Source organism: Falco rusticolus, chromosome 4 (genome assembly GCF_015220075.1).
Source record: "Falco rusticolus isolate bFalRus1 chromosome 4, bFalRus1.pri, whole genome shotgun sequence".
Taxonomy (NCBI): Eukaryota; Metazoa; Chordata; class Aves; order Falconiformes; family Falconidae; genus Falco; species Falco rusticolus.
Window position 1 is genome coordinate 69,645,433 of NC_051190.1, and position 26,137 is coordinate 69,671,569.

General features: G+C 40.7%; 1 protein-coding gene across 13 annotated transcripts in view; it reads right to left on the reverse strand.

Annotated features, from left to right (window-relative positions):
- Positions 1–26,137, reverse strand: part of KIAA1217 (KIAA1217 ortholog) — a 366,051-nt gene that overhangs the window by 71,265 nt on the left and 268,649 nt on the right. For all 13 annotated transcript variants that reach the window (XR_005103749.1, XR_005103748.1, XM_037384151.1 and 10 more), the window contains 2 exons: positions 9,298–9,496; positions 3,861–3,954 (listed from right to left, as the gene is read on the reverse strand). Coding sequence is in view for 11 of the 13 variants with exons in the window: in XM_037384151.1 (XP_037240048.1) it covers positions 3,861–3,954; positions 9,298–9,496 (293 nt within the window). In the remaining 2 variants the exon portion in view is untranslated. The remainder of the gene's footprint in view (positions 1–3,860; positions 3,955–9,297; positions 9,497–26,137) is intronic.

A 26,137-nucleotide genomic window follows, 5' to 3' on the forward strand; every position in this document is an offset into this window, starting at 1 on the left:
TCACAGCCCTGGATAAAAGGAGCTGTGACACTTCCAAAGAAATTCAATTCATTCAGCAACATACAAAAATCTGCCATCAGTTCTTTAGTGTCATCTGCTGACGTTCAATCTATACACCGCTGCTGAAGGTGAGAAGCAAGGCAACCCCGACCCTCACCCAGTAACTCTGAGGTGGCCTTTTCCCCTTTGAATCTATGCAAATGACAAATGTTCATTCTAACAGCACAGACCAGCATGGCTGTGTATGTGCACGTACGCTGGAATTCAAAACAACGCCACAGAGAATAAGACGACCATCTAAACATTTGGACATTAGACATTATTTTGTCAAAAGAAAGTATTGTTGCACAGGGGGCTAGAAAGGACTGATAAACATAAAAAGCTCAGGCAAAGGAAGAAATGGATGAAATGCAACAATGTGAAGAAACATTTTTCCAAAGAAAACAGCTGCTACAGATTTTCAGCATACAGTTTGGGAAGGGAATAATCAAAAAAGGAAGAGCACAAACACAAACATTCAGTGACACAGCAGTATGTGGCTACTTCTTGCTTGAACAGTATTCAACGTGGCAAACCTGTCAAACAAATCACACTCTTCAAGGTGTAAAAGGCCACGGTATAGCATCAGCAAGCAAGCAAGGCACTCCGAAGGATTTCAAGAAAAACTGCCCTTTAGAACTTGCTTAGACCCCGAGCAAAATCCCTTTTCTCAAATACAACCCATTCACAAAAATGCATGAAGCAGAGAGGAGACCAGGAAGAATTAATGGACACAAAAACTCAGTGGTTTGATAGGAGATCTGAAATTCACAGAGCCCACATTCTTCTTGCACATTTTGAGTCTTCTTGTCCATATGGGTAATACTTAATACTTCAAGTGTTACTGCCAATTCTTATACAGGTTTCACATCTGTTTGGTAGTTAAAACAGGTGTCCAAGCTGGCAGCTAACATTATTTTCTGAGATGATTTTGGGTCTGTTACATGGAAATGATTATAAATCACAAGAATAGAAGCCTGAACATCATCAAACCCAGGGATAAAGGTTCCAAAGGGACAAGAAGGCAAACAGTAGAAAATTCTGTAAAGGCAAAACTTTCCCAAACCTCAGAAAAACAAAGCTTTAACTCACATATGGCAGGAGATACAACCACACTCACAGTATCACCATGGAAAAATGTACTCACAATGGCTAATTCATAATACTCTAAATACTGTTCTTTCAACCAGTCTGACAATATGCTGCTTTTCTGTAGGTTTTCTGAAACAGTTAACCATGATGCAGAGTACAGTGTTTAGAAGTTACTCGCCACTTCCCACCGCAGTGAATTTAGCACTCATCTCTCACATGAAACTGAAGAACGTCAATTCACCCAAGGCAGAGACGCACAAACATAAAAGGACAGATGAGAAGCAAAGGTTTTTCACAATCTTTTGGGTACCATACAATACCAGTACATAAAATGTATATGTTTCTTACTTAAGTCTCCCTGCATTTCCACCCCCTTTAATCTGGTTTGCTAAGAAAAGAGGGATAGATAATCTATCTATTTTTATTTTTATCTATTTTATTTTGTTTATTAGTGGTTATCTCCCCTGACCTAATAACCTATGAATCTGCAAGCAAATTTCAACCAGATTTAACCAAAAGGTAGAAACCATTAGACTACTATGTCCCTAAAAATTCTGCCAAAGAAGAGATCCACAAGAAAACCCTACAGTACTTCTGCTGAATAAAGGAAAAGTTGCAGTGTGTGCTCCAGCTTTTCAGACTCCAGATGCTGAGCATCAGAGTCTTATTACAATCCTCTACTTTGGGATAAGCCTGCATTAGGATCTAAGTGTTGCTGCGCAAGGAAGAACCCAACCAGAAGACACACATCCTTAGACAAACACATATCATTACTTCTGGAGCTCAAGAAATCACGTTTCCACACTCATAACTCTGAAGTGCAGAAGTTCACGTAGATCAAAGGGAAGACTTTTTGCATGTTTCTCCACAAAGCCCCTATGAACATCCAGGATCTGACTTCACCTCTCAGACCAGGAAGACAAGAAATTTGCCAATGCAAAGGAAAAGCCAAATGAGAAAATAGCTGGTTTTTTGGATGCACAGAATTTCAAAATGGCATCTTTGACATTTCAGCAGAGGAAAATAAAATATTCTACCATGAAACCACCACCACTTCTGCAGAGGTCATCTCTGTCACCATTGGTTTTGAGTTATGGCCAAAGAGAAGTATTTCAGCCATAATCAGGAGGTGTCAAGAGTGCATATCTTTTGTACAACACAGTATTTTTTAAAAATCAATACAAATTATTATAGTTTTTGCACAGAAGCAGCACCTGTGTTCAAAACAACTGTTAGGAAGAAGGCCAAATAAATGTAGCTAACACAGTAGTTAACCACATCTGAAAACAGGTCTAGAGCACACAAAGCCACAGTAGATACATTCAGCATCTGTTGCACATGGAAGAACAGTACAGCATAACTTTATAAAGCCACCTGCAATTGTTAAATGAGTTAACGTCATAAGGCACAATGATAGCATGTCATGCCTTTGAATATGAATGTGTTGGATACATCCAGTTACTGCTGCAGGAATATAAGTAGGATTGAAGAATTTCAGGACCTTAAAGAAGACACTAAAAACTATCATGTCAGCCCTTTGACGTGCATCTATTTGCTCTCTCATGTTGTGCATGCAGCAGTGTGAATAATAAGGTAATTAGATTTCTGACCTATCAAAAGGACCATTTTATAATTGAAGTACATAAATGAGAGGTGGTTGACAATAGTGCCTGTAAACAAACTATTGCGATCTTTCTAAAATAATGAGGCCCTAAACTGTTGAAACAGCAGAAGTGCTTACAAGAAATATTAATAACAAAGCAGTGAGACATGCTCAGAATTGATAATGAAACGAAGAAGCAAATGTACAATTAAGCAAATTACTTCACAGGAAATTTGCCACACAGTTGAATAAGCTTTGGAGCATACATAAAAGCCACAAAGCAGGGAGAACAGTAGCGACATTCCCTTCTGGCCCCATCAAGCTCATTTGGTTGCACTGTTTCCTGGGGACAGACTAGGATGGGTGGAGAGGAGATGAGGTGTAATCTTACCACCACCACCTGCTGCTTCAACACTAGCTGTGGGTAACACCATGGAAGAGGTGCCCCACAGCTGCATCTCCCGCCCCTCGGCATCAAGGTGGGAGATAAGTCCAGCAAAAGATACAGACGGTGGCAAAGCGAAATCAAATATGTTTCAAATGCCTTCTCTGTAGTTTCCCAATACAAAATGTTCACTTGAAAATGCAAATATACTAGTCCTTGATAAGTATAGGCAGCAAATTTTAGAAAAAGATAAACCCATTTACACCACAATGGGTATTTATCAGAATTTCCTGTTTGAGAAGGTAACTTACAAAGTGTTTCAACAGACTTCAAGCACATCTGCTCAGCCACTGCAAAACAGTCCATGCTGAAGCCTTGCTGGAGCAAACTAACACCATGCCATACTTTGCTGTAAAGGGCTTGGAAACATGAAAAAAGAAGCGGTCTAAACTCTAAACACTATCTGTGTCCCAAAATAAGTAATTAAAGCTATGTTTTGATTCACGTGCTTTAATGCTAGTAAACAAGAACAAAACAAGTTAATGCTCAGGGCAAGTAATTGGAAAAAGCAAAGCAGTTAAGAAACATTACGGCAAGCATTATCAATTCCCTCTCCTGTATGTGTGTCTTACATACACCTTCAGTTTTATGAATTGTTGTGTACATATTACAATTAAGAATTTAAGCTTTTAACATAAAAGCTGTTGGAAAGAGGAATATACATGCAGCATTAGTACTTACCCTTATGTCTCCATTTACAGCTCTGGAAGTGTGATTAAATGCGTGTGCAGGATCTTTGTTGTAAACTTTAAGGAAAGATCGGTCTTGAATATTCCTGGAACCAAAAGAATCAGCAGTGATAACAGATGAAAGTAGTTTTATTTACTTTGTTGTCCAAAAGTTTCTCAGGTAACAGACATAGTAGGTCTGCAGCCGATCTATAAGAAAAACCTAAATGCCATAACTTAGACACACACAAACAAACAAAAGCCTACTTTGATTCTCTTTCCCATGGGAAGTATTCATTCTTTTGCTATAACTCCACACCCATAAAAAATAGATAGTGTTAAGTTTCTTTCAAGATCCTGCCATAGAGTGAAAACACTTTGTAGACAATAGAGCTTCAATATTTACACGGCACTCAAAAGGATTTAGTTAATATTTACATGGTTTATTGTGTACTCAGCCCACATGAATTTTTGCTATTCTAAGCAGCAATATCAAAAGAAAAGCAGTCTTTCTAACTGCAATTATTCTTGAGGCAATTCTAATTATCAGCTTGTTCACAAACCTGAGAAGAAATCTACAAAAGCTAAAAATTAAGTAGCAGATAAATCCCTCCTCTAAACTTTATCTATAATAAAGACAGGTTTTTAAGAGAAAAAATAGGAATTACAAAAACAAATAAACAAGCAAAAGGTTTGATGAAAGCTACCACAGAAATGGTTTAGATAGGAAGTCCTAAGAGACTATTTTTGTTTAATTTGGACCTAACACTTTGTCATTGATCAGATTAATTTTTCAACTACTGCATTTAGGAAAGTGTTAGATGTCAGTAGTTCTCTATTTTGTTTCAAAACTTACCTTCTAATAATTTTATGGCTTAGACACTTGCACTGAGTTCTGCTGATTTCTTAGCAAGTTGATTTCAGTAGCAAAGCCTCCTATCTACGCTTACATCCTTTCAAAGCTGCAACTCCTTTCATTTCCCATTAGTGATCTCTAGAGAATTCACTTACACATGTGACTGAATTCCTTTCTCCCAGGTGCAGCTACAAGTCTAGTGAACTGATCTTAATCACTGGGATTATCATTTAAAAACAAAGGAAAGGATTCTTGGGCAGATCCAATTTCTTTCTTACAATGTCATCTTACAATCAGTGATTGCTTTGAATGGGTAGCTAGTCAGAACTTGTGCTGCTGTTGTAGATGTCAAGGAGTTATTAAAGAAGCCCCACAGGTTTAAGAGACAGATCAGTGCCTTCTGTTTCAGAACTGTAGGGCTGATGAGAAGTTTAGTATTTATGAGTGTTTACTTGTAGACTACATAGGAAAATAGCTACCTTGTGGCAAGTTCAAGTTCTTCAATTATTTATGGTAACATAAACTGTTTTCCATCTTGCAAACGTGACCCTTTCTCTTTGAGACTTGCACTGGGACTCTCAGTTACCGTTTTCTGCCTCAGACTTGGAAACATGCTCTTTTCAATACAAAGCAAGCTCTCTCATCTTCACTTCTAGAAACAGCATATTATTCATTTAAATACATTTTATCTGCTGTCTTTTCTGTCTGATGGCTATGAGATGATACCTCAACTAACTGGAGTTTGTTTTAAAAGCATTCTTCATAAATATTTCTTGTAGAAACATGACACTTCAAAGTAAAACATTGCTGCAAGGCAAAGCACCGTAATAGAAGGCATTTGATCTCTGAAGTGAATTCTGTTTCACCTCATGTTGCTATTCTAAGATAAACATTACTGATAACAGCTGTATATTACTGTACTTTTATTATTATATTATTTGCATTACTGTAGCTCCCAGATGCTATTGGCATGTTCAAAGGCTTCATTGATCTATGTGTGCTGTATAGATATGCCAGGAATACAACCTCGTCACCAGCTTACAAGGTGAATATAAGACACAAAAGACGAGGATAGCTGTAGAAAGATGAGGGAACAAAAAGAAATGAGAAGACCATAGTCTTTCCAGCCAGAGGAGCAATAAATGGATCCTGAAACCACGGGCATGCTCTGAGTAGGCAGTGCAACAGAGAGAGGGGGAAGGAGACCAACGCAGTGGCTTTGTGGATGCCTGTGAGGACATCTTCCAAGGGTGTTACAGGGCTGCCCAAGAGAGAGCATGAAGGCACTTGTTTGAAAATTAAAGACATGTAGAATGAAAGTTGGCATTATTCACCCAGTGGAAGCAGATGGCACTTGGAACTGAAGAAGAAATGAAAAGTAGCATTGAAGTGGGCTTGGAGGAGCCCTCGTAATGAAGACAAGTAGTTTATATTTAATGAGATGGAAAAGATACAGCCAGAGGACAAATAAAAAAAATGCATGTGAAACAGTCTGCTTGTTGAACTAGGAGAATGATCCCTGTTTCTTTGTTGGAATGGGTAAGAGCAAACCTGTTGCCAGCTGCTGAGAAAAGACCAGTTGCTATTAGAAAGCTGATGAATTAGCAGAGTGTTTTTTTACTGTGTGGTGGGAAAGGAAAGGCTGCATCATAGGGCTGTTACACAGAAAAAAATCTGAGACCTACATTGCATGCAGAGCCCTGAATCACTTTAATAAAAGGACCAGGTTATGCGCTTAAGTAGAAAGATAGTGCTTTGCTCCCAGTGATTAAAAAAAAACACCAAAAAGAAAGAAAAGGGGAAGGAGTGTGATGGCCTAATGAAGGAGAATACACTAGGCTGAAACTAATGAGACAATATTAAAAGAGAAGATTAATGTTTTTCTTTGGACGGAAGAGGTAGGATTCATGTCATCCAACTACAGACGTGCACAGGGAAGACATCAACAGCTAGGTTCTCTGGCGTGTATAATTTATCAGACAATTTTATAGGATTATTCACAACCAGCTCAAAATGGGGATACAAAATTCTCCATTTGGTCAGACGAATCACATCCTAAAGGAGCGACAGAAAAATAAATGAGAGAGTCACCCAGGTAACTGATAATTCAACTAATTCATATGGATAAGATGATGGAGACGGGTACAGACAAAGAAAAGGAAGGAGGACAAAGTCCTGGAAAAACACAACAGAAAATCAATGTTTGAGACAAGGACCTTTCAAATGATACGTGAAAGGAGAGAAGAGAGACAGGAAGAAGTCAGGAAAGAACAGCCACTGAAACAAAGGAAGGTCAAGTTTCAAGAAGAAATCAAAAGTACATGAGAGATCTCAGAGAAAAAGGGCGTTCACAAAAGATGGCTACTTGGTGACTGACAATTGCAATGGCACAGCAGGGAACAAAAGATGAGTTGGAATTAGAAAAATAAAATCCCAGACAGGTTGGAAATGACAGAATGAGGAGAGTAAAACTCCAGCCAACAGTTGTAGTGGCTGCTCAGTGCAAGAGATAAAGGTGACGGGGTGGGAAGTGGAAACGTATGTTGTGTTCAGGGACAGTTTTGTTGGGAGGCACAGGAACACGTTTGCAGTCTAGAAGTAGGCACTTTAAAAGAGTTATAAGTTAATAAAAAAACAAAGCAAGGGATACGAGGCACAGCAGAACATGAGACAGCCTCCAAGGGAGGTGAAGAACTTGAAGAGTTGACTGCAACACCTTTGTTTAAGACAAGGAAGAAAGAGAAGAATAGAAGGAAGACATGGCAAGCAAAGGAGAGAAAAATTTCATCTCTGAGGGGAGACATGGGCAAGATCTTGTGGAGAGTATGGAACAGAAATGGAGAAATTGCTGTGGAAATTATTCAAAGGCAGTGAAAATGCAGCCAGTAGTGCATACTTTGGACTTCATTAAGCTGGAATTGCTGACGTTTCCTTAGTGAGAAGGGTGGCAAAACTGAAGAAGGGAATTTTGTCGTGGAGGAAGTCAGCTGGGTCATGGGATTTCCTCTAGAAATGCTCTACAATACAGGCATAGGAAAAAAGGAAGCAGATGTTGGGATTGAGCCAGGCCTGAGACTGGCAGAGTGACGCCTGCAATGGGAGCAAGGGAAAAAAAGGTGGAGTGGTATTAAGATAATCAACAACAACATTCTCAGGGGCAGGGAGGAGATGCAGTCATAAACTGTTAGTCTGAAACTCAAGGGAAGATGGAGGGATAAAGTGAGACAGAATGAGCCGATGGGCCAGATGATGGTCACAATGATGCACTTGGCAACAGAGACATAGTAACCCCTATCTTGGTTTAATCAGCTGATCTGATCTTGTGAACAGACTGTTTGATGTGTAAGAAACTTGAGCCCACGGTGAATGATGATGATGCGAAAAATCAGATGGGTCTTAACATAGGCATTACAGTGGTCAAACAGGGGTGTGGGAGTCTTCAAAGCAAGGAAGATAAAAAACCAGAAACTGAAATCCAAGAGGCTGGCTAATGACAAGACACTGGATAGACTGCCTGAGGACAACAAGACACAAGAGAAAATGGAGTGCAGTGCTGTCCAAGGACTAAGAAGAGGAATGGGGGAACTGGAAGTAGCAAGGTTAGAAAAGCTCCAGCTTGCTCTTTTAACTACAAGATGATATGGAGAAGCACCCGACCCACAGGATCTCCAGAAGAAACAAGGCAGCAGCGGACAATTCACTTCTCTTACTTTCACATTATTTTCCTGCACTAGTGGCAGACTGGCAGAGAGTGAACACCTTCTCTGCTTTCTCCTTCATCTTCTTACGCTCCTCTGTCCGTTCTTTTTATCATGGAGCTTCTTATGAAAAGGACTGCACACAGGCCCACCATACCTCCTTGCAGTTTTACAGTGTAACATGGCTGAGGTGTGCCTGAAAGCTTTTTTGCTGCGTGATTTGGGACTTTCTAGGGATCCTGAGAACCCTGGTCCTTCTGCTCAAAGAGCACAGACATCAGGACAAAATAAAGAATAGAAAGGTGCACCCAGATGTTAGTCAGATCACTTATTGACCACGGTCTGAATTAGTGAAGGGAAGTGACTGCATTAATTGCTGCATCCTGACATAAACCAGGAAGGTGATGAGGCTGCTGCAGCAGCAGTCACCAGTGCCACAGATCTTTGGCAGTGTTAGGTGATGCACAATTGGCACTGTTGTCAGGACATCTGTGGCATTCATATTTGTAACTTCAGGCTGACAAGGATCAGGCTTTGTGCTACCAGCAAAGAAAAAAAACAGGTTTTCTGTAAATGTTTATTTTGTATTCTGTATTTTAAATATTTATGTCTCATTTAAAACTCAATAAAATATTAAGTATGTGAACCTGCGTGTATTATATGAATATTTGAACAAGGTATGCCATTTATCAATGGCTTGTGCAACAGATACTGCACCTACAGCTGAAGGCAGTGTCAGACCAGACCTCCCATATTACTCAGATACCACTGAACATGCCTTTATGTGTCAAGCCACTATCTGTCAGATACTTATCAACTCCACTCCTTTTTATTCCGTAAGTGCACCACAAAAAACCAAAACAAAACCCAACAGCTGTAATTCCATGTTTACTTACCTCACATCACACAATTCATAGTATATGTTTCTGCTCTCATCCTTGATGTAAATGGCCACACTGGGCGATTCCAGCATTTTCATCGTCAGTTGCTGAGGGAAGGCACTTACAAAAAGAGCACGAATTGTGTCTGTGCTTGTGATTTCATTCGGCATCCTCAACTGCTTTGTTTCATCTCCATACTGAAGATATAAAACACCTACGAGCAAAATATAATAGCAAGTTACATACCCTGAAGTGTGTAGTAATGATCTGGGTTTCAAAGTCCATGTGGAACGCAGACAAAGCCCATAATGAGAAGAGAAAAATCAAATCACATTCCTTACTCACAAAGCACATACAACATTCTCCTTTTCAACACACCATCGGAATAGAGCGTAAAACAGTGGTATGGTTGTGCCTTGGTAAATATGCTTGCCCCAGTACTGCACTTTGCTGAGAAGCCTTTTACTGATCTTCACTTGGACAAATCAGAAGTTTACCTTAAGAAGGCTAATAGAAAATCCCAAACACACCAAGTCTGCTCTGCAGTGGGTGTTGGTAAATCACAAGGTACATTTTTTAAAGTGGTTGAGGAAGAACATCATCCTTTCATAACACTCAGTTTTCCTTAAACATAAATTTTGCATTTTAGTCTCACACTTATACCCTGCTCCCCACCACCACCACCCCCCAAAAAAAAAAAAAAAATCAAACAAAACCCCCCCCACAAAAACCAACAACAAAATAACCACCACCAAAACCAAAACCAGATTCCCATTTTGGCACTAGGAATTTTATATTCACAATTCAGTTTGCTGGCATTATATAGTATAAAGCCCCAGGTGAAGCTCCTAGCAGGACTCACACAAAAACAAGAACAATTCTGGATCCTTTCAGTTTCACAGCACTGTTAATAGTCATCCTTAGCACTCGAGGAGAAACATGAGTAATCGTAGATGCTGAATTGCAAAATATGGACATCTTATTCACTCAAGACAAAAAGAAGAGCATTCTGCTATAACTAACTCCATTTTCAGGGAATGGGAGGCTGTGAGATGCTCAATAATGGAAAAAGCATGGATAATACAGACCAGGGACTCGGTGAAGAGCTACTACGTACCTCTTCAACAATGCCTGTGTTGGCCCTGCCAGACCTATGCTGATTCCTGCATAACCAGTGGGCACATGTACTCCACTGGCTGGTCCTGCAGAATGAGTGTGACTCATTAGCTTTGCTACAGCCCAGTCCCATGCCATCCCAAGCTACAAAACCCTCCAAGGACTGAAGCACTGAGAAAAGCCATTTCAATCAACAGCAAAAAATCAAACTGGACTTGATGGGATTGACTAGCTCTGACCATGCCAGGCCTGACATGGTCAAGACCAAAGAAGACCAAAAGGTCTTCTTGTGAGTGTTTCTAATGTGGGAAGGCTTATTAGGACCTGCACAGCAGGAAACAGGCTGCCACAGGACTGCAACCAAACTAAGACATGTCCTGGGGTCTACAGCGCTAGGGAGCAGATGCAGAGACAAATGCTCAGCTGAACTACTTTGGATACAGAGGAAACGGGAACGGTTAAGCCCAGTTGAGCACACATACCCAATCCATACTCAAGGCACAGATGTCCTGCCTGAGCATGGACTGCTGAAAGCACACTGTGCTCTTTCTGAGCCATCTCAGGTGTCTCTGTACAACACCACATTGTGTCAGGAAGAAACACCTTTACTCTCTTGCTATCTGTAAGAGATGGAGCAGGTATAGCTTCTGCGGTGGTATAAAAAGACAGTAAAATGGCACACCACAGAATCACAGAACAGCTGAGGTTGGAAGGCACCTCTGGAGGTCATCTGGTCCAAACCCCCCACTCAGGCAGGGATTCCAACAGCCACTTGCCCAGGACTATGTCCAGCTTTTGAATATCTCCAAGGAAGGATATTCCATAGCCTCTCTGGGAAACCTGTGCCAGTGCTCACTCGCCCTCACAGTGAAGTGTTTCCTGATGTTCAGAGGGAACCTCATATTTCAGTTGGTGCCCACTGTCTCTGGTCCTATCACTGGGCATCACTGATAAGAGTCTGGCTCTGTCTTCTTTGCACCTTCCCCTCAGGGAATTTTACGCACTGATGAGATCCCTCTCCTTGAGCCTTCTCAAAGCTGAGCACGTCCAGTTCTCTCAGCCTTTCCTCATAGCAGAAACGGTCCAGTCAGGTTAATCATCCTTGCGGCCCTTCACGGGACTGTTTGCAGTATGTCCATGTCTCTCTTGTACCAAGGAGCCCAGAACTGGACACGGCACTTCAGATGTGGCCTTACCAGTGCTGAGCAGAGGGGAAGGATCACCTCCCTTGACCTGCTGGCAATGCTCTGTCTAATGCAGCCCAGGATACCACTGGCTGTCTTTGCTTGCAAGGGCACATTACATTGCTGGCTCATGTTCAGCTTGGTATCCACCAGGATCCCTGGACCCTTTTCTGCTAACTGCTTTCCAGCTCAGTGGCTCCCAAGATATATTGGTGCATCCACTTTGCCAACATTTAGCAGCCCAGAATGGAGGGGAAAAGAATGTAGAAAAGACAGTGAAATATCACTGAAGTCTATTTCCACCAGCTGCCTGAGAGGCACGACCACAGCTAAATGCTTTGTAAATGGCTCGGCAGCTATCTAGCCATTGGAAAGTACTTGGAAAACAGTATCAGATCTGCTTAAGAACTACCTATTACAGAAACATCTACACTGAATTCACTGCAGCTCATGTATATACATACAATCAAGACAAGTTTTATACCACCCAGTTTGGATGTTGCTAGTGGCACAATGGTAGAAGGACAGCATTCAGGCTGAACTAACTGCTAAAAGTCTTGATTATATTTTCAGGCAGTCTTTGGGACCCAAGCAGATTCTGTGCTGCCATGCCTTTGCATCTACCAATAACGAACACAAGCAGGCTAGAACTAGGCAGAGTATTTTACACAAACTGAATTCACCACAGTAAATGCAGTGTGGATGCAGTGTATGTTGTTCTCCCATGGCCAATACAAACAGGGGGGCTGGGAACAAAGGTCCTCAATGTAGTTACCATCAGTCATCATCAAATCCCCACAAATCACAAAACAGATTTTCACTGCCCTTGTGTCTTGCTTATTTTATCATTTGTTGTGGTGGAATCGCCACCCCTGGAGGTATTTAAAAATTGTGTAGATGCAGTGCTTAGCAGCATGGTTTAGTGGTGGACTTGGCAGTCCTGGGTTAATGGTTGGACTTGATGATCTCAAAGGTCTTTTCCAATCTAAATGATTCTATGATTCACTTGAAAGTCACCAGCAATGGGATGGGCAGTTTATGGTGCTGGGATACAAACACTGAGAAAACACAATGGGAAAAGCTAAGGTCCTAGAATACAGAGGTATTTAATGAAAAGAAGAGAAGGCATTTTAATCTAAGATGAGCCCTACTTTCCCCTTAGTCTTTAGTACTTTTGTTCCTATGCTGTCCATAATTGCTATAGAGGAATGAACACATACATAGTCAGATGCTCCTGCTATCAGTGAATAGATAATTGTGTTTGTACTTAGGGAAGGAAGATGTTAATTTTTCTTAATACTAAACAGACTACTCAACATTACCTAACCATTATTTAACATTAAGCTGCTTTTATAAAATGGAGCTGTTACCTTCATTTTCCTACTATTATCAAGAGCTGATATCACTTCTTTAAGATTGCAATCAGACACTTTACGAATCCTACTACAAACTTCCATTTCCCTTTCACTGGAAAAAAATCAGACTTAAAAGTAACTAGTTTTCTTTCAAAGACTGAGGAAAATTTTCCTAAGAATTTTATTTTAATGCCAATATTTAATGAGTTATTAAAGTATTTTTCTTTTTTTAGTATTTCAATTTGAGACATTATTTATGTTCTTCTAGGTAAAATTTGCTTTCTAGTGCTTATTCAAATAGTCTATGCAGTTAAACATGCTTTAGAATTCAGAAACCAACTATATTTGTAAAAAAATTTAAGTACACATGTTTTTAATGATTGCATTTATTTCACTGTTCCAAGATTTATCCAAAACATACTCATTTTTGATGACAGCTTTCAGTTCTCAGGAAGAACATAAGGAACCTTCTATATTTTGGCATTTGAAACTTTCTCGGATTAAATGGCAAAAAAAGATTCTTTTGGCTAAATATATAAACTTTGTGTATCAGCTTTGCAGTTCTGTGTGACTGTCTCTTCTGCCCCATTTAAAAGTTATCACAGAATGCCGAAAATGCTATTTCTCCATTTCAGATCAGTACAACATGCTGAATATTAAGATCCTGAAACCATTAACACAAAAGAAATGGTAGAGTTGAAAGATCTTCCTTATACACAAGTCTAAATCATTTCAGAACAGCCTTGACTCTGCCTGTCTTCCAATACTCCCACAAAATATTGATCCAAAACAAAATTACAGTTGTCTTTGGGTCTTGGATTTTCAAAGCAAAGATGCATGTTATCCAAAAAGATCATGCCTTAAAATAGACAGCTTTAACATACAAGTCAGAGAAATGTTTTGGCCACAATCTCACTGTACGGGGAAAAGACATTTTCAAAGATAATAAATTCTTTTTTCCTTACTCTCCCTTGAATCACATGCCCTTAAAAAAACTATTGCCTTTTCTCTTGAGTTGTCTGATCTGTATCATGATATAGCAATGCTTTAGGGCATTTCCTATTTGACAAAACTGCTTACTTCTAAAAATCCTGTTTTGGCATCACAAAATAGACTCAAAATCCATTATTTTAAGTCATTGACATTGTTTTTCTCCCACTCATTGCCCAGCTTAAACTCTGAACAGCAGCAATACCCACAGGTCCAACCTCATGGAAGTTGCTGGAGTTCCAAGGTTTGTTTTACCTTCAGCTAAAAAATTACTCCCATGGAGAATTAAAGTTAGAAGAAACAGAATATAACTCAGGCACGGCTGTTGTTAGGGCCAGCCCATGTACCAGCAAAGCTGCTGGAAAGAAAGTTAAGCACAATGGGTGTTAATGTCTCCATGTATGCTGAAGTCCCACTTGCACTTCTGCTTCTATTACAATGGATTTACCTGAAACATAAAGATTGTGCCAAGTTTCATAAAACACAAAAACAGGACTACGAAATGCTCTGCTACTCTATGAAGACAGGTATGAATATCAGTGTGAATGATGAAACTACACCATGCAACTGTTCTGAAAGTGCAAGTCACACAACACCGCAGCTACCACTCCTAGGTGCTCCTGGATACTGCCAGCCCTGGGCTTTCCTACAGCTACAAGGCAAACCGATATTCAGCCTTCCCCTTCAACATGCTGGTAGTTTCAGAAATACTTCTGGAAATTCTCATTTTTCTTTACCCTATGGGCAACAGGCCATGGCATTAAACACAGGCCATACAAAAAAAAACATTTATGTGTAAGCCAGGACTTAGAAACTTAAACCTCTTTACAAATTGCTTCACAACATTCCTGTCAACAGAAAGGTATGTTTTATAGTAGGGGAAATTAAACACCCAAGAGGTGAAAGGACATCTTCAAAGAAAGGTTTACAAGCATAAAACCCAGATCTGATGATGATCATGCCAACACACCACATGATCACCCCTTCCTTCCCTGCATACACAGCTCTTTCAAAAACAAAAGACTTGCTGCTCCCCCGTTACCAAGGATCAGTGACAGAAGGACTTACTATGTCATTTCTCTCAGGGATGGTCTACAGAAAATGCAACACAGTGCAATGAAAGGTACTTTGTTAACCTGATCTACATAGGCATTGCCTCCTGCACAAGCTAAACCCATCAGTGCTGGGTTCAGAGGGCGCACAGAGCAGCCACCCTGCACCTTTAATCCAGCTGGCACAGCTCCGAGGGCTGCCCATGCTGTGGATGCAGCTCACACAGAGGCAGCAGACACGTGACAAGGTGCTCAGCTCAGTTACTGCTGCTGGGCTGTAAAACCCACTTGGCAGCCGAGGACATGCCCACATGGTGTAACGGTGAACCATACCTGAACTCACGGGGTCCAGGCTGGCTTTAGAGCAAGGAGCTGCATGACCAAAATGGCTCAGCCCTGTACCCATACCAGTAAGATCATAACTCCTTAGTTCCAATTCATAAAGGTTTACTCCTTATGGCAAAAGCTAATGTTATGCAGGTGGCATGACACCACCCAGGTCACATCTCTCAGCACCTCCATCTAACACAGAGTGCTGACCTAACCTGGACTAAGCACCACGTTATCGAGGTTATATGGCCAACAGTGGTCTCAGTGCTGGGCAGCTTAGATGAGCTTTAATCACAATGTGCTTTTATTTACAGAACAGGAATTATCCTTACAAGCTGGTTATTTAAGAAAGAAAAACATGGAACCACAAAACAGCAAGGAAAAGTTAAATAACTGACAAATCAAGAAGTTCACAAACATGACAGTCATCTTCTGTGACCTTTACAAATATCACTTAATTCTCTCACACAATGAATTTTAAACGGAAAATACTGCTTCTCACATAATCCTCTCATAATTCTCTTCTCATAATAAAGAAGAGAAAACTGAGGCAGAGGTGTTAAATAACTCCTCAGTGTTATGAAATAAAATAGTCAAAGCTTACACTGGAGTTCACGAGCTTCTTTCCTGTGAAGCTACAGGACTCTGTATAGGCAAGACATTTGCCAATTTCTGCACTGAAAAATCTTACTGACATTTGGCAACACCTTAATCCATGGGCTCCCATCTGAAGAGAAGCATTAACTGATGATAATATCTGTATTTGGCTGATGGGGGATGCTTCTGTGCTGGAGTACAGAAACCTTCCCACAGAACCAGAAACCACTGGCATGAACAAGGCACTGCTACTCCCTTCCAATGCAGCCACTCTATGTATCCTCTGGAAACTTCATGTCCAATTTGAAAGTAATTAGTAAAGCTGGTTGGACTACAACAATCAAAACTTGGATGCATCAGAAGCTCTGAAATGTCTTTAAACCAAAGGTACAAAGCTAGGTATAACAAACAGGGGAGAATATGCACAGGAGGCCTTCAGACCTTGTTAGATGAATAATAATATCCAAAAAGTATATTAGGAATAAGTACAGGATATATAAGGAATGGAAAATTAGGTAAACTAGCAAAGGAAGTTACATCTTGAGGTGAAGAAACGCTGAGGAAAAGTGGTAAGAACTACCAGAAATCAAGCTGAGCTATGTTTTGTAAAGTAAATTAAGTAACACAATGTTGAGTTAGAGGTTGGTCGTCAGATTTCTTTCACTCTTTACCTAACCATCAGTTAACCATATCTTTTTGAGATGATGGACAATCTTTGTCTTTTCATGCCGGTTTAGCTTGATCTTCCAACCTTACGTCCATTGAGTCACTGGCTCTGCCTGCACATTCCCTCTTGCTGAAGTCATCAGCAATGATAACAAGCAAAAGTGAGAAAATGCACCCTTTTTTTCTTCCTCGTATTTATGTTGAATCAAGTTCAGACTTGCATCAGTTTTAAAAACTAAGGATAACTTTCAAAATATTGATGGTAACTATTTTTGCTGGGACAATTCAGGACAATCCAGAGGGGATAACAATAAAAGCTGCCAAGCATTTCATCAAAATCCAGTTTACAATTTACAAAAATGCCAAGATCCTTCCAGTTTTTCTCTGATTTTTGTTTGAGGAAATTGTAATACATAAGACTGTAAGGGCGGCATAGGACCATATTGTTTTCTGCCCCTGCCTCCTGCCCCCAGCTATCAGATAGGCGGAGACAGCACATAGTTGGTGTCCTCATCACCAAATTCTACAAGAGTTATGCAGACACAAGTTTATTGCAGTAACTATTCTTGCAGTGTGGAAGAAATTCCTCAACATGCAGTTCTTCCTTTCCACACCCTGAAGACTTGACTCTCCTATTTCACCACACATATTTTCGACTAGTCTGAGGTCATTGCCATGATCCCTGTGGTATTTCTAGCTTGAAGCTCTTGTACTAGCTTCTATTAGCTACTCCCTGCTGATAATCTGCCCTCCACATTCAGCAAATATCTATAAATATATTTTAACTGTCTTCAAGTACTAAAAGAATCAAAAAGTAGATCTTTTAATGAAATAAAAACAATTACTAATTTTATATAATTTTCTTCCAGAATAGCCTGAAGAGCTTTGCTCAAGGTATTCAGTTGTTTGATAACAATTTCAGTAAAAACAGGAACTGTTTAATTTAGTCCAGTACTACTACTTATTGTTTCATCCTTTTCTGCTATTTACAATGACTTTCTGTAATTCTGCAATAGATTTGTTACTTAATGAAAAAACACATGGAAAATTCAGTAGTGACATAAAATTTCTACCAAAGTGTTACGAGAAATATTTTTAACTGTCACTCAAATACTAACCTTTTCTACAAAAGGATACATTTAGCTGGCTACGAAAAGGCAAAAAACCAAAAGGAAATGGACAATTTTTTCTACCTAAACTGTTATTTGTACTACCTGATTGCAGATAAAACCTATGAAACAGCCTATTGACAAAAGACAACTTTGTCCATGCACCTATGTCAGCAAGTCCATCAAGTGTAGACGGTTACTTCTATCATCTAGAGAGTGTGAGGGAACATTTCAGTTTAACCCAGTTCCCCAGGTGAAAAACAGTGTTCTGGCAGGATGACTTTTGGACAGTAATTGCATCTATACCCTTGCTCTTGCCAGAATAGTCCAACTGAGCAGCAAGACTTTTTCATAACCCTAACCAACAAAACGATGCCACTAAACTTGGAAGAACAGAAAAATCCTATGGTAGTTAATGACAAAATAATACAAAATGATAACTGAGCAACTTAGTGACATTTCTGACTCAGAAATTTCAAGTGTACCAGAGCTATTTTTCAGAGGGCCCATAGCTTCTGCCATGCTGCATTTACTCCAGTTCACATTCACCAATTTAGCGTAGTAAAATGAGAGAACGAGAACTGCACACGAACAGCACAGAACTTGCCTAATCAGGCTCTTGCAGCTGTGCTGCTTTTGCCCACCAGAAGCTGAGTCACTCGCCTCTGAAGAAGCCAGTAAGCCATGCCTACCTGGCTCCCAGCCAAGGGTACCAAGCGGACTAGTCCAATTTCAGAGGACGTATCTGCCAATGACTACATAGACATGTTAAGAATTTATGGACACTGCAAGCAAGTATTTTACATAGGGGCATTTTTGTTGGTAACTTTTAAGGACGCAACAGCAAAAAAAGACAAGAAAACCTAAATTAAATTTACTGGAATACATGTTCTTCCTCTTGAATAAACAGAGAGAGAGAGAGAGCGCGCCTACCCAATTGTATTTCCTTCCTATATAAATCAGCTGTATCAAACACACATTACTTGAATGCTGACTGTTTTTATAAAACCTGTATTTTAGTACTGAACCATGTAGAAGTGATGCATTCAAGGGTAGAATGTGACCTCATAGCCATGGATCATTAATCACCTAGGCCACACATGACTTTGTAGTTTTGCTCCATTTACCAAATTTTCTGTATTTACTGTAGAAATTCTCTTTAATACTTCTGAGGTTATTTCATTTCTAGAGAGTTCACTACTACTGTCAGTAGCAAGTTTAGAGGTTGAGCCATCGGCATGTATAAGCACAGCTGGTTACAGCATCACATCAGGAATCCACCTGCATGGGCTCTAACAAGCAGCTTGACTTTATGTTAAGGCCTACATCAAACAGGATCTTGGACCCATGACCTTATCTAGCATGCTTAAGGAGAGGAATGCCAAAAGGCCATTTGCTGAGCTCATTCCAGTTTGTCATTATCTCTTTACTGGACCTAATACTGCCTGTGCAACCTCACAAATGCTGAGAAAGGGGAATAACCACTGCCCTCAACCTGCCAGCTAAATTTTTCCTATAGCCAGCTACTCAATTGTCACTGTTGTCAAGGGCACACATAATCACCTTGTTGTCAGACCCAAAGTCCTTTCTGCAAAGCTGCTCCCAAGCCAGTCTGTCCCTGCCTACGTTGCCGCTCAGGGCCATTCTGTCCCTGCCTGATAGACTACATTTGCCTCTGTGGACTTCATGAAGTTCCTGCTAGCCCACTCCTCTGGCTCACCGGGGTACCAGTGAGTGGCTGGCTGATCCTCCAGCATGTTAAAAGCTCTCCCAACAGCCAAGTTGATGATGTTAAAAAGTACTGGCCCAGATTCCACCCCTAAGGAAGACCACCGAAAACCAGCTGCCTGTTAGACCCGAAAGCATTAAGCGCTACTCACTTGAAGGCCACCCGTATCTCCCCTATGTGGCTTCAGGAAGGCTATGAGACACGTGAAAGGCCTTGCTAAAGCAAAGATAAACACCACCCATTGCTCTGCCCTCATACCCACAGACGGTTTACTCATCATGGAAAGGGACTGGGTAGAAGCAATGGTACCAAGTGCCTGTCTTCTATGAAAAAGTTGAGCAGTTAAGAATTTATCCAGAAGGGCTCCCATCTTGAGAGTTGCTCAGACCATTTCCCGGGTTGTCCCAATCAGCAAGCTATGAGCAAGCCTCTGATACAGTGATTATCCTCTTACCCTGTTTAAATCGGGCTACTCTATAGCCAAAAATGCAAAAGAGGGAGAGAGAATGAGCACAAAAACAAGCCTTATATGATACCACAGATTACAGTATTCCCCTTTGAGAACAGAAACCTGAACTCAGGCCCAGCATAGTAACTATGCATTAGAATCACTACCTAAATATAGAAATAGTATTGGGAACAATGACTAAATCCAAGAGCTGCCCTCAATTCAGGGATCTGCTGTCAGCACTGGCAGCAAATCCTAAATACACAGTGCTGAGGGACAGGCTCTCCTGTTCTCCACTCAGCCAAAACCTTGCACTTCTTGCAACGGATGGAATTGCAATACGCTTTTTTCTTTGCCTGCTCACATGCAAATGGAAGGGTTTGGCATTTGTGTAACTTACTGTATTAGAGGTAGACTTACAAATTTTACTTAACATGAAAATTAGACCAAATTTGTCCAAGTGATAGCTCCTGCACCAGACACAATGCACAGAACAGCTCCATCTGGCCTCCTACCTTTCCTCTGAGGGGTAGTTTGGCCTGTAGAAGCTATTCCAGCAGCCAGATCCCTCTTCCAACAGGCACCAACTACTGAAAGCTCAAATTGCTCTGCTAAATCAGAATAAGAAGTGGTGGTAGCACAGGACTAAGACATTGCACCTTCTGTGCAGCCATGATATTGGGTAAAGAGGAAAGCCACTGCCACCTTGACGTAGTTTTATTCCATTTATCATTTTGAACCCTAATTACTCTACCTCTCCCTTTATTTTCATTCTGGCTTATTCATGTTGCAAGGTCCTGCAGCAGGAGTATTTTCTCACTGTGTATATTACCGAACATGGTGAGGTCCCATTTTTAGTCAAGGTCCTTTAGTTTTACTGCAGTGCAAATAATAAAGATTGCATTCAAAAAAAATTTATAGATATAGCAGTGATCGATACAGACTTGTATAGCCAATGGTTATATTTAGCACACTCCATATCATCTACTCCAGTATCACTGCAATGAACCCATTGGATCCACGCTGATACTGGCTGTTGCAATGGAGTCAAATTCAGCTCCAGTGTGACACAGCACCTAAAATATACTGCTTATCAGCTTTTTAGTGGCAGACAGAATGTGCTTCTGTTGAGACAGTATGTACTAAACAAGACCCTGCTTCTTGGAAGTTTTTTTTTTTTTCAGGTACACACAAGACATTCTCTTTTAGAAGGAAGAATCTGTTGAGTAAACAATAATTGAGTGCATGAGTACTAGCCTGGGAAGGCCCATATTTCACTGTTCCATATAGCTGTCCTTCACAAATCATGTAGGGACAATAAATGAAACAGAAAAAACTCTTAAGTACCATGATATGTCAATATGATTGTTTACCTACTTTTGCTCTTTGGATGCAAAATATTTCAGGTAAGTGGTGTAGGTTTTTTTCTTTCCAAATCCAAAAACTTCAGCTATAATTTGAAGAAATGTGAAAGAAGATACATTCTAGAAATCTGGACAGGAAAACTGCTGCTACCTTAGAATATTATAATTTCCTAGGGTCTGTGTTTCAATTCAATAATTGGAACTAGTTGTTTCAGGCTGTTTCTCCTATAAACCTGCCAGCCCATGTTAATGTATCTGACCATGACAGCAAATATTTACATGACTTTTTGCATGTTGGCTGCTTTGCATACACTGTAAAAAGACAAGATAGGGGAAATTTCTTTAAGATGACTGAATACATTAAAGCTGTACCCAGCCTTAACTTGAAATGCAGTTCCCAGGGAGTTCCTCTCTCATGAATTACACTGAATATCCTGCTGACTTCATTAGGCTTGAATCATGCCTATAGGAACTGGAGAGGATAATGCCACTGGTAACAAATCACATGCATCTCATAATGTCTGTGAGCGTTCACACACCTTCTTCCTGATTCAACTAATGCCTATTTTAATTTCTAGCTCATAAATAGTACACAACAATTAATCACCACCAATATAATTTATGTCTATCTTTAACATTTGTGTTTTTCTGTGTAAGTCTTACAGTTCATTGCATACACATGTATAGAGAGTTATTTCTACTGCTGCATGACAACAACCAAGTCTGTCTCTCTCACCACAGAAGTTTTCCTATGTGTTAAATTTAACTACAGCCCCAACTTGCTTTGAGAAACACCTGCAAGAAATGCTACACAAGATCCAGGTGTTACTACTATAATCAGTAACAGTATTTCCATGGAAGGTGGCAGCAAACTAATTAACCAAACACTAAAATCCGTGCCTGCTAAAGCTTGGGGTTGGGGAGCTAACAAATAGTATTCTGAGTACTCCATGATTGTTTGAGACCCTCCTCATGCCAATCCTTAAGCATTTGTGTAATTTTACTCCCATAAGTAATCCCTCCAAATGCAAATAAAATGTAAATGCTGGCAGGATCAGACATTTCTGCAGAGCCCTTCCCATGGCACCTATTTTTAGGCACAGGTTTACCAGCAAAGAGCCCGGTCAGCCTCTGCTCCTTATTCATCTGGACTGGAGTGGCCAGGCACCCTGGCTGGGACACCCAGGGAAGGTGTTTGCAACCCTCAAGCTATAAAGCTCCATCCTCCTCAGTAACTTCTCAAACGCAAATCCTTGTGCATTTATAGAAATCTCTCCTTGCACCATATTCTTCCTTAATCCAGCCCCGCATGTTACAGCCCAATCGTGCAGCAGCACCTGCAGCTGTTACCACATTCAGAGGCTGTAATCACACCCTGCCCTTCGGGGCTGCAACCAATCGCATCAACCATCCCCACCGCTCAGTCACTGCACAGGATACCAGGTGCCTGCCCTTACCAAGGATCAGGCCCCTCGTCTGTACAGATGTGCCACATGAGAGAGTACAAGTGAAAATATTTTCCAGTCTTCCTTTTGCCGTGGAGGTCCCAGAGCAGTGACAGCAGCGAGCTGCAGCGCAGGCACAGGCTGGCTGCCCGTGCAACCTCGCTGGGCGCTTGTCAGGTTCTGCTTCCTCCAGGCAAATCACAAGTGAAGTTTGTTGAAAGCTTTCGAGCACTTTCCAGATTTCAGCTGATTCTCACTCTGACAGTTTCGCTAGATAATTTTTTCCCACAGTTATCACACTGGAAAATATCCCAGCTTTCAAATAGATATTTAAAAATACATTTAATTTTCTCTTGCACAGTGAATTAATTTATTTTAATATCTCACTTTGTCTCCAGGCTGCAGATTGATGAGAAGAAGGCTGATTTCTGATGGACCTCTTAGCCAAGGAATACCTTCATTTTGAAAACTGTGGCTGAAATTTTAAATGGGCCCACAACTGGAATACTGTGTTCGGGGTAGACTCCACATGAATACAATGTCCTATTAAATTAGTCCTGACTGACAAAACCATGATGCTGGGGTAGCCAAAATGCATTACCACTATTCCTTCTCAGGCTCCATGTTAATTCAGACCGCAATTTAAAAACAAACTGACTCATATGTAGTTTAGCAAAATAGAAACCTACAGAAGAATTAGAATCTCAGAAAGAAAACAGTTTTTTAAAACAGCAGCATTGCGATATTAATTTTAAAATTAATAAAAAGTCAAAAAAAAGTTGGTCATTTTCCTCACTGAAATTGTTGGCTGAGGATCAAAACATAATTTGTATTTAAAATAGATTAAATTGAAACATTAATAGAGATGGAAAGGGAGGTGATTACACATATCTCGTTTAAAATCATGTGAACAGAAATATTTTCATGATGCTTTTAAAATTGAAGTTATAAACAGTTTCCTGTTTTTTAAAAATAATCACTCCCCTCATACTGCTGGAAGTAAAAACATTGTTAACAGGGCCACAGTCTGCAATGTCTCAAAAGTTGAATTTCAGAACATAGCTCATGGTGGTGTTAGAACACACTGGCAGAAAAGACTGAAAAGGACATATTATAAAAGAAACACATTGAAGAATAATAATCTAAACGTGAACTATTTTAGAATAATTTGTAGACTATCTTTTAAGACAAAATATTTGCTACTAATAGCTCCTGGAACAACTTGAAAATGACAGATTGCGGGGTGGTGACAATATATATTACCTCCTATTTGGCTAGCATGATGATCCCTTAAGCCACACACATAGCTGTGACCCCTCCTGCAATACAGGAGAGAAAAGTCTTATTTTGCTCCAGTTTCAAATCTAAAAACTCTCAACTGAAATGCTTCATACTACTTCCTTCTACCCCCCATCCCTGCATTTTGCCTGTTCGTGCTGGGATAAGCCAGGGTCTTGCCTCTAGCATACGAAAGACAGGCTGAGATAGGATGCCTTGCAGGGTCTGAAAGCCTGGCCGTTAAATAAAATAGTACATTTTCATGTGACTGTCCTGCATTAGGACCTGGACAACACATTTCAATAGATGCAACAGATGCTAAAAAACAGGGTTTAAAAGTAGACTACTTAACAGTGACCTTCTGGTCCTCTCGTCTCAGCAAGTATACTGTCAAACTGGAAAAAATGCAAAGAAGGGCAACAATGATAATCAAATGTCCAGGACAGTTTCTGGATGAGGAATAAGTGATTACAGCAGCACTTCACAGCCTAGAGAAGAGATGACCTGAGGGAAATGACAGGCCTACAGGATCAGACATGTCCCAAGGGGAGCAGATAGCTATCTGATGTTTGCTGTCACTTCCAACACAAGGACAAGACTGCATAACTCTAGAGTAGATAAGCAAACACAAAACAAAGCAAGAGAAAAGCAATGGTTGGGCAGTAAACCAACAGAAACTTGCTGCCAAAGTCACAGATGCACTGTTGCAGAAGTGAAAAATTTACATGGGTTCAAAGGGAGACTGAACAAATACCTGGAGGAGACATCTCTTGAAGTTTATTATACAGGCAGAAACCATAACCAGGAAATCCCTAAGCTGAAGATAGCTTGAGGCTGGGAGAGCACTTGAGGGAAGGATCATGCGCACACAATCCTGACCCTGTTCTCACTCTTGTCTAGATTAGCTGCCTATGGTCCTTCTTGGAGACAAACTACAGGGCCAGGCAGACTCTTGTCTAATCCAGTACAGCACTTCCTATGTTCCTGTTACCACGTTTATTTGTAGCGATGAGCACTGAAGTCTTTTTCAGAAACAAGGCAGTTGTATTCTTTTTAGATGTATAAACTGACAACAATAAAGTTGTTTCTAGCTCAGCTTTTGCGGGAGAAAACATTGCCCAAAGCACTGCTGCATAACAGGCCACCCCTTTTGATGCCAATGAAAAGCCTTCCAAAAGGTATTTATTGATTCTTAGGCCACATCTGAAACAGAAGTTCAGAGCTGAGATGCCCTATGTGGCCTGGGGTGGCAGACGAAACCCATGTGGTGAGGCTGGACTGCAAGTTGCACATGGACCTGCACAGGCCTAATCCACCTGACATCACATTGAAGCAAATACATGTTTTCCAGAAAATCTCAGGGTAAAACAAGCCATTCGGAGGACACGCTAGCCAGCAGTGACATATAGACAGAGATGCATCCTCTGCATGCATAGTAAACATAAATGTGCTACACACTTGCTCTCAAAAACACCTCTACACCAAACAGTCTTTTCCACGTTGGACTCTTCAACATTTCTCCCCAAAGAGCCCAACATATTGGTGGCCCAACCGGCTTTGAGAAAGCAGCGCTGCCAGTCTGTGAGCTGACACAGGCCAGAATCAGCCCCTTGTCCCCAACCCCGCTGCTCCACACTTGCCAGCTCCGGATGGAGCAGGGACCCCTTCCAGCCCTGTTTTCTTCTCTTTTGTTGTGTTTGTCAGGTATCATAATACTCTTGACAGAAACTGTCTTAGATTGTTGAGGAACGAGTAAACCACCATGACAAGCTTACAAGCATGGTATGATTTGCAGCTCAGCCTTCAGTTTATGTCACTCTGTATGTTGGGAGATGAGTCTACAGGAAAGCAGCATTTCAGTTTATTACCTCGGAGCAAAAAGCTGCCTTCCTCAGCAATCCACATGCAAGTTACACCGCCTTTTCACAGCAGTTTAACTGCCCTCTGGTGTCTTTCCTCAAAAAAACAGCCTTTACTCATACCATCCATCAGCGGAAAGCAGTCTCTGGGACAAAATCCACCATCATAAAAGGAGCACTGGTTCACAGCTGAGTTTAATTCAACCCTGAGATATGGGAAGAACGCAGGAAGCCGAGCCATCCACCTGCACTGACATATCACTCGCATCACTGTGCAGATGGAAGGGCAGCACCCCAAAGTAAAGGGCATCTCCGTCAGCATATCCATTCAAA